The 14,763-nt window shown below is 44.0% G+C and overlaps 1 protein-coding gene across 1 annotated transcript in view; it reads left to right on the plus strand.

The window, feature by feature from the left end:
• The window catches only part of NFX1 (nuclear transcription factor, X-box binding 1), a 154,724-nt gene that overhangs the window by 94,019 nt on the left and 45,942 nt on the right, over nucleotides 1–14,763 (plus strand). The window contains exons 8-13 of the mRNA XM_075314894.1: nucleotides 368–467; nucleotides 3,095–3,312; nucleotides 6,501–6,598; nucleotides 7,532–7,562; nucleotides 11,549–11,631; nucleotides 12,881–12,989. Of these exons, the coding sequence (XP_075171009.1) occupies nucleotides 368–467; nucleotides 3,095–3,312; nucleotides 6,501–6,598; nucleotides 7,532–7,562; nucleotides 11,549–11,631; nucleotides 12,881–12,989 (639 nt within the window). The remainder of the gene's footprint in view (nucleotides 1–367; nucleotides 468–3,094; nucleotides 3,313–6,500; nucleotides 6,599–7,531; nucleotides 7,563–11,548; nucleotides 11,632–12,880; nucleotides 12,990–14,763) is intronic.

The following is a 14,763-nucleotide window of genomic DNA, read 5'->3' on the forward strand; positions in this document are numbered from 1 at the left end:
TCTCTTTATAACCCCACCCACACCTCTGACTGCTTTCTGTGTACCCTGTGCATAGGCAGGAAGCTGCCAATCAGTGGTGGGGATGTGATTATTCAGAGATCGTGACTATTGAGGACTACATGGCGGCAGATTTACTAATGCTCCAGCTTAATCTTCTGATTAAAACAGTGATGTTGGCAAAACTACAGCAAGCAGCCCAGCAAGTGATCACTGGAATCAGGATCTCTGTCTCTACACTATTCTGCTCTCAGATTAGATGGCAGAAGCCGTGTGACAGATTCCCTTTGATGTAACTTCTGTATTAGGAGATCTGTACCGGTAATTGATTTCTCACACTGATGTGCTTTCTTTCTTTTATCCCGCTTAGCTTGTTATTGTGGTGGCAACTCTCGAGACGTGTTATGTGGAACAGACAAAGATAACTATGATGGCTTTGGGAACTTTTCCTGCCAAACGCTCTGTGGCAAGTAAGCTTCATTGCTTCTGATACTGATTATTACCTATTCCTTCAAGTTAATCGTGCTATAGCAATAGACTAGCAATAACAAATCCTTCCTATTACCGCTGTCCTATTTATCACCTTTACTACTATTCACAGGCTAGTACATGTACTTATTGCTATATTCACAGTCCTTTTATTTCTGTACCTAGAGATTTTTCTTTCATAGTGGATCTGTATGACATTATACATATGGCTGCCAGAAGCAATGGAGGACTCCTGTGCGTGATATCTTATAGGGGGCCCATACACTTTCAGTAGCCGTCGGCTTATTACTAAAATTGTTCCGACCTACTATACTATAAAAATGCCCATCTTGGTTAAACTGAGTGTGCATGCATTTTATCTTGGGGTAGGCAAGTAAGCTTCTGTAAAAACCCTGTGATGGCAAAGTATCTTCCCTGAGGACAGAAGGATAGGCTCCTGAAATTCAACTTGCAGATATATTCGAGAACTGTCAGCCAAATGATAATTTGGGTGATGGCTATCTCTTTCAGTAACCCCATACACAAGAAGGGTCAGCTTGGCTGAGTATTCGTGTTCTTTGCTGTATGACCTGAGAATAATTTCTCAGCCGAACAAAATAATCGGCCAATTGATTTCCAACTGCCGATCCTTATGTCACCCAACATAATATATCGGAGGGACAGTTCGGAGGTCCCCATACACATTAGATGGTCTGCTGTTCCTGCTGAAATCTGCAGGTTTGGACAACTTTTATCTGATCTGCTGAAGGCTTCCATACACAACAGTTTTTGGGTTTCCAGAAATCGAGGGTTTGGCCGGCTTTGTCTAATGCATATATGGGCCTTTGCACATACCTAGGCATTTCATTTCTAATGCAGTAGATTAGATTGAGATACCAGACACAGACCTGCACTCATTAAAAGGGTTGTCTTATGTTCAGAAATTGTTAAAATTATAAAGTGTTTGGGGGAAAAAAAATAAATGTAGAAATTTACTTATTAAAAATCCACACCATATCCATGAACAAAGGGATTTTTAGTTTTATATTTTACTGCTTGTTGTCTAGGTTACCAGCCACTTCTGCAGTAACTGGTTTCCTAAACAAAGAGCACACGGTTGCAAGCTATTTGCTATATACATTTTAAGCTCAACTCTGAAGCTTCACTACTCCAATGCCGTTCAGAAAAAGCTGCCTCTGCTTGTAGCATGGGAGAACGCACAGTTAAAACCAGCAGCTCAGCCATGCAGCCTGCTCAAACTGTCAGTCTTCAGGAGCAAACCGCCCCCTGGCAAGCAGGAAGAAAGGAGGTAGAGGAGCTGTGTGCTCCTGAAGAACTATGAAAACTATAGCAAATAGGCTTTATATTGATCACTTAACCACTCGCATTGCTAGCAGTCCCAAATATCATCATTCTATATCCATCAAGTAGTAGATGACTCCTAATGAAGCGCTCATTACATGGATTCATTGTATCCGGTATAGGAAGTGATTCGATCTGTGCATATTAAGAACAAAGGAGGATTGTTTTAAGGCCCCGTCACACTAAGCAACATCGCTAGCAACATCGCTGCTAACGAACAACTTTTGTGATGTTGCTAGCGATGTTGCTGTGTGTGACATCCAGCAACAACCTGGCCCCTGCTGTGAGGTCGTTGGTTGTTGCTGAATATCATGGGCCATTTTTTAGTTGTTGCTGTCCCGCTGTGAAGCACAGATCGCTGTGTGTGACAGCGAGACAGCAACAACTAAATGTGCAGGCAGCAGGGAGCCGGCTTCTGTGGAGGCTGGTAACCAATGTAAACATCGGGTAACCAAGAAGCCCTGTCCTTGGTTACCCGATATTTACCTTTGATACCAGCCTCCGCTGCTCTCACTGCCTGTGCTGCCGGCTCCTGCTGTGTGCACATGTAGCTGCAGGACACATCGGGTTAATTAACCCGATGTGTGCTGTAACTAGGAGAGCAAGGAGCCAGCGCTAAGCAGTGTGCGCTGCTCCCTGCTCTGTGCACATTTAGCTGCAGCACACATCGGGAAATTAACCCCATGTGTGCTGTAACTAGGAGAGCAAGGAGCCAGCGCTAAGCAGTGTGCACTGCTCCCTGCTCTGTGCACATGTAGCTGCAGCACACATCGTGTAATTAACCCGATGTGTGCTGTAACTAGGAGAGCAGGGAGCCAGCGCTCAGTGTGCGCTGCTCCCTGCTCTCTGCACGTGTAGCTCCCTGCGGTGGTAACCAAGGTAAATATCGGGTTGGTTACCCGATATTTACCTTAGTTACCAAGCGCAGCAGCTTCCACGCGGCGCTGGGGGCTGGTCACTGGTTGCTGGTGAGCTCACCAGCAACTTGTGTAGCGACGCTCCAGCGATCCCTGCCAGGTCAGGTTGCTGGTGGGATCGCTGGAGCGTCGCAGTGTGACATCTCACCAGCAACCTCCTAGCAACTTACCAGCGATCCCTATCGTTGTTGGGATCGCTGGTAAGTTGCTTAGTGTGACTGGACCTTTTAGATTAGTGGGGAGTGGAATATAGAAGACATTTCCCACATTTTAAAATGTATCTCCATAAAATAAAGTGTGAATTATTGTGATAATTGTATAAGATAAACTCATAAGTTGTCTCTGTCTAGGAAACTAAATTGTGGAAAACATGGGTGTACGGAGGTCTGCCATCCACAGCCCTGCCAGCCTTGCCCGCGACTTCCCCAGATTGTGCGTTTCTGTCCCTGTGGACAAACTCCATTAAGTAAATTACTGGAGTTGGGTTGTGTGGACAGGAAAACCTGCACTGATCCTATTCCATCCTGTGGGAAGACCTGTGGAAAACCTCTGCCTTGTGGATCTCATGGTAATCTCCATTTCTACATGCGTTTTCAGACACACTGTTCGTAAAGATGTTTTTAGACAGCACCTGTCACTCACATTATATGTAACTGTCTAGATATTTGTTCCATTGTTTCTCGTAAATTTACAGCATTTCTACCATAGGTTAGCCAAGACACTGCGTATATAGAAAGTGACTTGCAGAATATTCTTTTGGGAGTATTTCATAAAACAGTGTCTTGATTTGAATAAATAGTGATCTATATTTGAAACAAAAAATTCTGCTGACCTAAGAATTTTTGCTAAGTTTACCCAAATGCTAGGTGCTGGCTGATTCTAAAAATTAAGTGATAAATATGTTAAACGTTTTCACAAATGAGAAGTTTGATTAGGCTGGTTTCACACCAGCGTTTTTTTTGACTAGAGGCAAAAAACGAAAACTGCATGTGACTGGATCCTGTTGCATTTGAGTTGAATGCATGCAAACGCAAGTGTTATTTACTGGATCCTGTGACTTGCAGTTTGAGTCATGTGGTCGGGAATGAGCTGAATCTGCCATTAGTGTGGATACAGCTCTAGACGAGTGCGTGCGTGCGTGCGTGCGTGTGAGATATTCAGGCCATGTTCTGTATAGCAAACAGGATCTTTCCTGCAGCATACAACCGCAACTGTTAAAACCGGATCCGGCCCCCATTGAAATACATTGCAGCTACTGCCGCAATGTACAGGATCCGGTGACATGCAGTTTTTGGACGAAGGTGAAAAACACAAGTTGCGTTTTTGATAATAGGTAAAAAAAACTGCAATTCACCGGATCCTGATACTAGCGCACAAAAACGCAAGCAAACGCATATTGTCGCAAGTCCATTGACATTGCATTGAGCAGACAATAGATCCGTTAAGATGCGTTCTGCGGGTTTTTTTGCCGACGGCAAAAAAACGCCAATGTGAAACCAGCCTTAAAGGTTTTAAAGCCAGTCAGTTATAAGGGGTAATAAGAAAATCTAAAGTTGCGATGGCTCATAATATATTTTTCATATAAAAAAAATCGAGTCTACCGTCTAACCAAGAAATCAATAGTTAGGTAAATTTTAAATAGGGAGAAAATAATATAAATAGCAGACATCAGCATGGTTTTGAGGCTCCCCACACCATCAGGTTGTCAACAATCTCCTTCACACTTTGTGGTACTCAAAGTTTTTCCTGGTAACCCTTTTTAACACCAAAATATGCATAAGCTTTACCCACAAAGGTACATATATTTGTTCTTTTGATTGGGTGCTGTAAAACAACTACAGATGTAACAGAATATATCAGGATCATTCCTGCTCCATCCACCAACTGTTCAAGTGTTGGATATTTGAATGCATATTCAACAAAAAACATTTTAAGAGTTAAATTTGCTGCGATTTGTAAGCCTCTTGAATGACTGAATGCTGCCATTGGTTTTCACACTACTTATGTAGCCATAAAATGCCAACGTCTGCAGTTTTTATCTGCTTATTAAGCAGATTTTCTCAGTTATATTGATTGCATATTCAGCATGTCTTTTTGCGTATTCAGCATATCTAAATGTTATAGTTTAAAATGATATATAATGTTTTGCTATTACTGTAAGTTCTTTAGTAAACAGCGTTTTGTGGGAAAACTGTGTGACTGGAGGAAACTGATGTGATTTTATTTGATTCGGTACACCAAAATTCATAGCGATCACGTTACTTTGTATTCATCAAAAACTAAAAAAAAAAAATTAATGTGTTTTTAAGTGTTGTTCAGAACTCGGACAACCCTTCTTAATTGCTAGACTACCCCTACTGAAATAATAAGGGTGTATCTTCTCTGGTGCCTGCGCCGTTAGTGATATCCGCACCTGGACACTGTGACGTGGCAGCCTCTAATGGTCCTCTTCACTCTCCCTTCCTTCAGCCATGACTGGCCTCTGGAGGAAGTCAGAGAGCAGCATCAGTTCTCACTCCTGCCGGGTGTGCGTTTCATACACTGAAGGTGAGCATGAAGCAGACCATTCGCGGCTGCTCATTGGCTGCAGGGCTCACATGACCTCACCTTCTGCGAGACCTGACATCGCTGAAATAGTGCCAGCCCCATAGTTAAGTACAGGCTCTAGTTATTTTTGAGGGGGATTATAGCAATCAGGAATGGATTGTCCTGGTACTGGATAACCCCTTTAAAGTATAACTGCAGCTTCACATGGTTCCAGAATAAGTTGCCTTATGTGTTTACATGAGAAATAACATTATTTCTGCCCATCAATGACTCATATCCTGCATTTTTAGCAATTTTTTTCCCTGCACCAGAGGCCTCGGTAGTTTCTCTGTGCCTTTCTGCTTTTCTCTCCCTCTTGTTTCTCCATTCTCTCGTCATACGGTTTTTGTAGACAGGAGTAGGGTGCGTGCCCACGATCAGTGTTTGCGGCGTTTTGGATGTAGCTGCATTGTACAGTACAAGCCTAGTGGATGGATTTCTAGAAACCCCGTGCCCCCTGTGCTTGTATTTTCCGCAGCAAACGCTGATCTGCGGTGCGTCTTTCCAGACCGCAGTATGTCAGTTGTTTGCTGCAGTCGCCTGCGTCCTCCATAGGGAGAACACAAGCGAGAGACCGCAGCGCACTGAACACTGATCGTGGGTACAAGCAGCTGTGGACTCCTGCGGAGGAGCTGCACGGCCCCGCAGGTCAGGACGCGCTGCGTCCAGGACACAGGCAGCCCTGATCGTGGGCACAAACCCTTACTAATCTGATCCCTCACTGCAAACAGATTTATAGGCAGATTTGAGAAATTTTTGAGTGAATAATCAGAGCAGGGTACAAAGTGACTGAAAAATGAGGAAAGTAGTATTTCTATTATGATATACTACAGTATTTCTCATATTAACGTATGAAAGGAGTAGTTATTAGTTAATCAAAGTTCACACTGTGTTCATCCATTATGGCAGAACATATGCCTCAGACCAATGCAGCTCTGTCTGTATCTCAATAGACTCCCACTGATACAGTGCAATAATGCAATGCATATGGTTGGAATGATAGGTGAAATATGGATGGGGTTCCTACAACATTACTTTGTATAACACCTAGGTTTTTTGCACATTTCACTTCACACAAGATTCAATATATTGTCCATTAATATTATTAAACTTGAAATTTTTTTTTACACCGTATCATAGTAATCAGTCACTAATTTCTGTATTATTCAGACTTCATTCATACCTGTGAGAATCTCTGTCACGAAGGAGAATGTGGCCCATGTTCTCGTATGTCCAACATATCCTGCCGATGTGGCTTTAAAACAAAGGTATTCTGTTTATAGCCTTGTCTTAAGACTGTGATGACTATGATGGATAGCCATGTGCATACTATTGAATGATACAGCCTAACACCTTGCCAGTAATAGCTTTCCTGTGTTCAATTTGATTGTAAGCGGAACCATCACAAGCCACTCCGGCACCATCCACTGCATTCTGAGATGAGGTTGAGGCCGATACACATCGCTTCACCACCCATGTGCCAGATGCCACCAGAGCCGGCTTGTGATGACTTATCTCCACTAGAGGAACGTCAGTCAAGGCAGAAATGGGCTGAGAAGCTTGACTTTTAGGGTTAGCAGCAGAACCTCAGTGACTACTCAGGTGTATTTTGCAAACTGCTCACATCATGTTTATAGAGCCTCACTGGGAAAAATTTAGTAATGGTTAATTATATGGATCACAGAGTCTTCAGTAAGGATCAAGTCACTTTCTTTACACAATTTCCATAAGACTCACCACAAAGCTGTCAGTGTTAGATGGAGAAAGTGACTTCCAGGCCAACGCTCTCATCCAGATGGTCACAATGAGGGTCATGTGGTACAACTCTGGACCAGACTTGATAACTGCGTAATATTGCGATTGTTGAGTCCAATAACAGCGCAAATGTGCACAGGAGCTGAAGAACAAAGGAAAAGTGCTCACTTCCCCAGAGTGGTGCTCAAACGTTTTTTTTGTTGTGTTTTTTTTTTTTTTTTTTTTTAGATAATGTATGAACACAAATTGAGTGTGACAAAGTTAATAACATGCCCTGCACTATAGAGTTGAAATGGGGATTTACATTCTGTAAAAGGTCTTTTTAAAAGGCCAGTAAACCAATAGTGTAAGCTTGTAAATGTAAAGCTCTTTAGGAGTGTAGTTGTATCAGACTTGATCTTTGCTTGTGTATTTTCAGTTTTATTAACCATTATGTTCTTCTACAGGAAGTTCTGTGTGCACTGATACACAATGAAGGTAAGCCATTTCCATGCTGTCTTTATATCCATATGTAACAATGTAGCGGGATTTTCTGAACATTGTTTTGGTTGTTTTTTTTTCTTTTGTTTTACATTTACTTTGCTGTTGTGTAATATTTTTGCTGAAGAGGATGTTTGGGTATTCCGAAATGGGTTACGTGAACTGGTTAGGTCATTCTTAATGCATAGAGGGGAGTCCATGATTAGTTGGAGCAGATGGAAACAAAGTGGATCTCTCTGGAGAACCTGGCCAGTCTTTGGCCTCCATGGATAATCTATTAATTTCACTGGGCACAATGTATTGCTTGAATTCTACTGCAACATTACCCTGATAACATCACACATCTGCGCTGGTAACATGAAGATGCACCTACCGTATTAAATGTCTCACCACCCAACCTTCTAGTTGGTGATGAAAGCTACCAAGCACATGATAGTTATGGGCTATGTTACAAAGGCTGCTTATTCAAATTCATTGTATAGATATGGGATGTTAAATCTATTTGACCCTAAACTCCAAATGTAGCGGTTTGTTGGCAGTCAGCATTACTGACCTGAAAGTAGTTATTAGAGCTCCTTGAATGGAGGTGTATATACCGTATTTTTCGGACCATAAGACACACTTTTTTTCCCCCCAAATGTTGGGGGAAAGTTGGGGGTGCGTCTTATGGTCTGACTGGCTGCGGGGAATGTGGGTCCTGCGGTGGAGCGAGTCATCGGTGGCACGAGCAGGCTGTAGCAGCCTGCCGTGACCACGTGGGCCCGCTCATTTAATATGCACTCATTCAGATATGTGAGAGAGATTTTCCAGGGCACTACTTTACATATAGCCAGCCATTCCATCCAATGTAGGAGAAAGTCTCGTATTCAGAGGCTAGAGGCAAACACTGGGGTGCTTATATCCAAAGGTAGCAAATAACGCAGTGTGGAAGTAGAAAAATATAGCACTCACCAGATTACTTTGCTGTGCAGGATCCTGTTTATTAAACAGCGGAGGTTACATGTGCGGAGAGGGCTGGTGGGGAGAGGGAGTGAACGCCGTGGCAGAAGTCTGCCACGGCGTTCACTCCCTCTCCCCACCAGCCCTCTCCGCACATGTAACCTCCGCTGTTTAATAAACAGGATCCTGCACAGCAAAGTAATCTGGTGAGTGCTATATTTTTCTACTTCCACACTGCATTTAATATGCACGCCCATCCTCCCGCCCATCTCTCAGCGATGAAGTCGGCGCTGACAGGTGGGCAGGGTGATAGGGAATAAACAGCCGGCCCGCATGATCACCCCTGGCAACTGCAGCCTGGAGTGATCATGTGCGGCTGTATTCACTGCCCCCCGCGCATCATCATCAGTGCGGGGGGCAGTGAATCAGTACACATTACTCACCGTTCCCCTTCAGCACTGCGGTCTCCTGTCTGTGCTGCTCAGCTGACTTGTGACTAGCGGCGCGCACAGCGATGACTTCATCGCTGTGCGCATGTGTCCACACGCAGCCGCCGGCACAGACCACCGGAGGACATCGCGATGCCGCAGGAGGACGGCTGCATTCAGTGTCGCTGCCGCTGACATAGACGGTAAGAGGAGCGGTGCTGCAGGGAGTGAGGTGAGGGGAGTATGAACGTTTATTTTTTTATCTGCCACAGGATGCAGCCATACACCAGGATGGTGGGGGTATAAGATCAGGATAGGGGTTTATTATGAGCAGCATGGGGAGTATATGAGCAGGATGAGGGTATATAGCAGGCTGGGCAGTATATGAGCAGGATGAGGGTATATAGCAGGCTGGGGAGTATATGAGCAGCATGGGCAGTATATGAGCAGGATGAGGGTATATAGCAGGCTGGGGAGTATATGAGCAGCATGGGCAGTATATGAGCAGGATGAGGGTATATAGCAGGCTGGGGAGTATATGAGCTGCATGGAGAGTATATGAGCAGGATGAGGGTATATAGCAGGCTGGGGAGTATATGAGCTGCATGGAGAGTATATGAGCAGGATGAGGGTATATAGCAGGCTGGGGAGTATATGAGCTGCATGGGGAGTATATGAGCAGGATGAGGGTATATAGCAGCATGGGGAGTATATGAGCAGGCTGGGGAGTATATGAGCAGGCTGGGGAGTATATGAGCAGGTTGGGGAGTATATGAGCAGGATAGGGGTATATTATGAGCAGCATGGGGTGTATATAGCAGGCTGGGGAGTATATGAGGAGGATGAGGGTATATAGCAGGCTGGGGAGTATATGAGCAGCATGGGGAGTATATGAGCAGGATGAGGGTATATAGCAGCATGGGGAGTATATGAGCAGGCTGGGGAGTATATGAGCAGGTTGGGGAGTATATGAGCAGGATAGGGGTATATTATGAGCAGCATGGGGTGTATATAGCAGGCTGGGGAGTATATGAGGAGGATGAGGGTATATAGCAGGCTGGGGAGTATATGAGCAGGCTGGGGAGTATATGAGCAGCATGGGCAGTATATGAGCAGGATGAGGGTATATAGCAGGCTGGGGAGTATATGAGCAGCATGGGCAGTATATGAGCAGGATGAGGGTATATAGCAGGCTGGGGAGTATATGAGCAGCATGGGCAGTATATGAGCAGGATGAGGGTATATAGCAGGCTGGGGAGTATATGAGCTGCATGGAGAGTATATGAGCAGGATGAGGGTATATAGCAGGCTGGGGAGTATATGAGCTGCATGGAGAGTATATGAGCAGGATGAGGGTATATAGCAGGCTGGGGAGTATATGAGCAGGATGAGGGTATATAGCAGCATGGGGAGTATATGAGCAGGTTGGGGAGTATATGAGCAGGATAGGGGTATATTATGAGCAGCATGGGGTGTATATAGCAGGCTGGGGAGTATATGAGGAGGATGAGGGTATATAGCAGGCTGGGGAGTATATGAGCAGCATGGGGAGTATATGAGCAGGATGAGGGTATATAGCAGCATGGGGATTATATGAGCAGGCTGGGGAGTATATGAGCAGGTTGGGGAGTATATGAGCAGGATAGGGGTATATTATGAGCAGCATGGGGTGTATATAGCAGGCTGGGGAGTATATGAGGAGGATGAGGGTATATAGCAGGCTGGGGAGTATATGAGCAGGCTGGGGAGTATATGAGCAGCATGGGGAGTATATGAGCAGGCTGGGGAGTATATGAGCAGGACATTACCCTATAATAGTGTCAGCAGCAGATCCTCGCCCCATATGTGTGTCATGACCACATTTTCTGCTTAAAATTTTATTTTCCTATTTTCCGCCTCTAAAACCAGGGTGCGTCTTATGGTCAGGTGCGTCTTATAGTCCGAAAAATACGGTATGTTCTACTAAAAGTCCCTATTGGTGCACCCCTAGCCTTATTGGAAGCATGTAAAAAATACATTACTAAATAGAATAGTATAAATTTAGAAAAGGAAACCACTAATAGATTTAAGACACCTTTTTTAAATGTGAGGTAGAAATGCTCCTTTTGAATCATTTTTTTTAAACCGTCCATGTTGGCTAGCTTCTTTCACCACTAATGATCTGAGACTGGTATTGGAAATTGGTTGTATTGTGGCAGGATTCACCTGCTGTGGTGACCTGGCTTGCCTAGTGACCCAGTGCCTGTCAGATTTACAGATGGTGTACAGGAAAAAAGCTTGAGGCAAACTTTCTGCAGTCATTTTGGACAAAAAGACATCCACGTTATTTTGAGTGTGTCTTTAGCATTGTCCAATGTGCTGTATAGCTATGCGGGGCTTTATACCGGTTGTCCTGGATATCAAAGCATGAAGCTCACAGAAGAAAATATGATTTAAAAAGAAAATAATAATGACTCGCCTGATGCCAATTTTACATCCCATCTCCAGTGCAGGAAATTAAACAGTTACTAGCCAGAATAACAGATATTCAACAGGTTACACTGACCTCAAATGTGTTTATAAACCTTCATTTGTTTTTTTTTTTTGTTTTTTTTCCTTCTGCCTCTCCAACTACAGAAGATCTCACGTTCATTTGTGACAAGCGTTGTAATAAGAAACGACAGTGCGGGCGACATAAATGCAGTGACATTTGCTGTGTGGTGAGTTGATGTATTTTGTTGTCTACAATGGCTAATAGCTGCTGGGTGCTGAGACTTCTGAATTGTAATGCTGCACTACACTGGATCATCTTCTCAATCATTTCTGTTAAAATAATGTAGAACATATTTTTGAGCTTAAAGGGTATACCCATCATGGTAAGTAATTGTATATCACTAGGTTTTGCCATTACCTTGTCATTATGTGCAATGACTTCTGTAACCCCCCCCTCTTCCTCCCAGTTCTAGGACTTTAGTGATCACATTAGTGCTTTTCTGCACAGATGTGCAGGGAGCTGCAGCTGTCCCCATCCCTTTTCAGTTGTCTTGTAGCTCCCTGTATAGCCGGTGACTGTGAGTGAACATCCTTTTGCCAAGGAAACACTATGAAAGGGTTGAATCAGAGATACAACCCCTTTATTCTCAGGATTGGTGGAGGCCCAGTGGTTGGACCCCCTTGTGATCATTATTGATGAAACAAAGTGGTAGTGGAAGATAAAGTATTACATATAAAAGGTGGAGGCCCCAAGAGATTTATTCCGTGGGATTCTCACTTGTAATCCAAAAAGTGACGACACCAGCGGCATTGGCATTCTCAATAAAAGTGACCTGTGTGCTACGTTTCAGCTGACAAGCCTTTTTTACAAGCATGTGATCCTAGGTGATTGCATAGGCAGGTGATTTGTCATTGCTTACTAAGATGGTACTTTCCTTAGCCCTAATTAACAGTGGGTTACCAAATACTGATGGGAAATAGTGATGTTCTAGCCCAAATTCCCATGTAAATGGGCCTCACTGAAGAACTTACAAACTTGCAGTGTAGAGAACAAGGATAACAAAGCAAATGTCTTCAGAAAGTTTCCAAGAGAGCTAGTTAATTTCTTTACAAAGTATATAAAGACCATTTTATTGGCGCAGATATGAGTGACTGGAGGGTTGTTGGACAATGGCAGTAGATTGCTGGCTTGCCGTAATCCCTGCTGCTGTTCCTAGTCCCTATAGAGATAGTGCAGTCTGGCAGAGCAGTTATCAGAAGGGCTGGTGCCACCACACACTGCACTCCGGAAGAGGGCTGCAGGACCCTGGTGCCGGGTTGGGATTACCGTATTTGTATACCTTTCTAGTAAGGTTTTTCAGTAGTGGAATATAACATGATTTAAGGTTTTAAGAGTAGTGTCAGAAATGCTTTTATTTGTTTGAGAGAATAGAAATTGTATTCTGACTGTAAATACTGTTCTGTGTTTCTTCACAGGATAAAGAACATAAGTGCTCCTTAATTTGTGGTCATAAACTAAACTGCGGCCTTCACAGATGTGATCTACCATGCCATCGTGGGAACTGTCAAACCTGCTGGCAAACAAGTAGGCTGTTCTCACCCCTGATATCATAATTGTAGCATGTGACCGTAAAGATCAGTGTGTGATACTGCCTAGAATAAACTGATCACCCTTAGGGCTCGTTTACACAAACTTATTTTCATTCCAAGTGCTAGGCCCTCAGACCAATAGGCAATGGGGCAGTGCAGATGAGCCAGTGTTAGTGTTATATATGTATTTATAGTATATCACAAAAGTGAGTGCACTCCTCACAATTTTGTAAATATTGTATCTTTTCATGGGACAACACTGCAGAGACGACATGTTGATACAATGTAAAGTAGTCAGTGTACAGTTTGTATAACAGGGTAAATTTGGTGTGCCTGAAATAGCTCAACATACAGCCGTTAATGTTTAAACCGCTGGCAACAAAAGTGAGTACACCCCTAAGTGAAAATGGCCAAGTTGTGCTCAAAGTGTGAGTATATTTTGTGTGGCCACCATTATTTTCAAGCAATGCCGTACGTCTCTTGAGCATGGAGTTTTGCAAGGCTTCACAGGATCCATTGGAATCCTCTTTCATTCCTCCATGATGACATCACGGATACAACCTACAAAATACTACGGAATCACAAAATATGATATTCAAAATAGAAAATGTATTATACAAAGTGCCGGTGCCAAAAACCGTAAAAGAATTTCATTATACATAGGCGAACATATATTTGGATATTGGTGGGATAAAGAACTGCACCACAAAGGGTGGTACATTTAATGCAGTTGCTGCAACAGTTTGTAAGTATAGCTAGAGTAGCTAGTGATGGTCACATACCACATATAACAAAAAGACCACAAGTGGCATAAATGAAATATCTTATAACAAAGCAATAAATAGCCAACATCCACAAATGGTTCTATCACGGAGCTGGTGGATGTTAGAGACCTTGCTCTCCTCCACCTTCTGTTTGAGGATGACCCACAGATGTTCAATAGGGTTTAGGTCTGGCACATTTAGGCTATGTGCGCACGTTGCGTAAATTCATGCAGTTACGCTGCGCTTTGCAGCGCAGCGTAACTGCATGCGTCCTGCGTCCCCTGCACAGTCTATGGAGATTGTGCAGGGGCCGTGCGCACGTGGCGTCTCAGAGCGCAGCGCTTCGGCTACTGCCGAAGCGCTGCGCAAAAAGAAGTGACATGTCACTTCTTTCCTGCGCTTTGCCGGCAGCTCCTGCTCTGTCTATGGCAGGAGCTGCAGGCAGAGCGCATGGAATCGGCGCTCACTACGGACATTTCTGCAGCGATCTAAAGCGCACATGTGCTCTTCAGATCGCTGCAGAAATTTCTGCAGGCTAGTACGCAACGTGCGCACATAGCCTTACCCTCATTTTCTTAAGCAAGGCAGTGATCGTTATCATGAGCATACTTCCCTGCTCTGCTTCAGTATGTCCCAGTACATGATTGCATTTATAGCTCCCCACAGGTGGTAGCACTCATGCAGCTCCAAACCATGATACTCCCACCACCAATCCAGATTGTTGTACGGTATTTGAGTAGCCCCACACAGAAGAGAAGATTAGAATGGGGCAAAGGTAGAAACCCCTGGATCTTGGTAAACTGCTTCAGTGTGATTCCTGTAGAAAAGCTTTGGCTGTCATTATACTGGTAATTGGGGGGGGGGGGGGCTGGAGATCACTACTGTGAGGTGGAAGTGAGCTGGATGCGCACGTTGCGGTTTTTCTTGCGTTTAGGTCGCATTATAAATTTATCCTTAACAAACTGCATGCTTTTGCTTCCCCAGCAAATTCTGTGCAAAATCAGA

This window comes from Anomaloglossus baeobatrachus, chromosome 6 (genome assembly GCF_048569485.1).
Source record: "Anomaloglossus baeobatrachus isolate aAnoBae1 chromosome 6, aAnoBae1.hap1, whole genome shotgun sequence".
Classification (NCBI taxonomy): Eukaryota; Metazoa; Chordata; class Amphibia; order Anura; family Aromobatidae; genus Anomaloglossus; species Anomaloglossus baeobatrachus.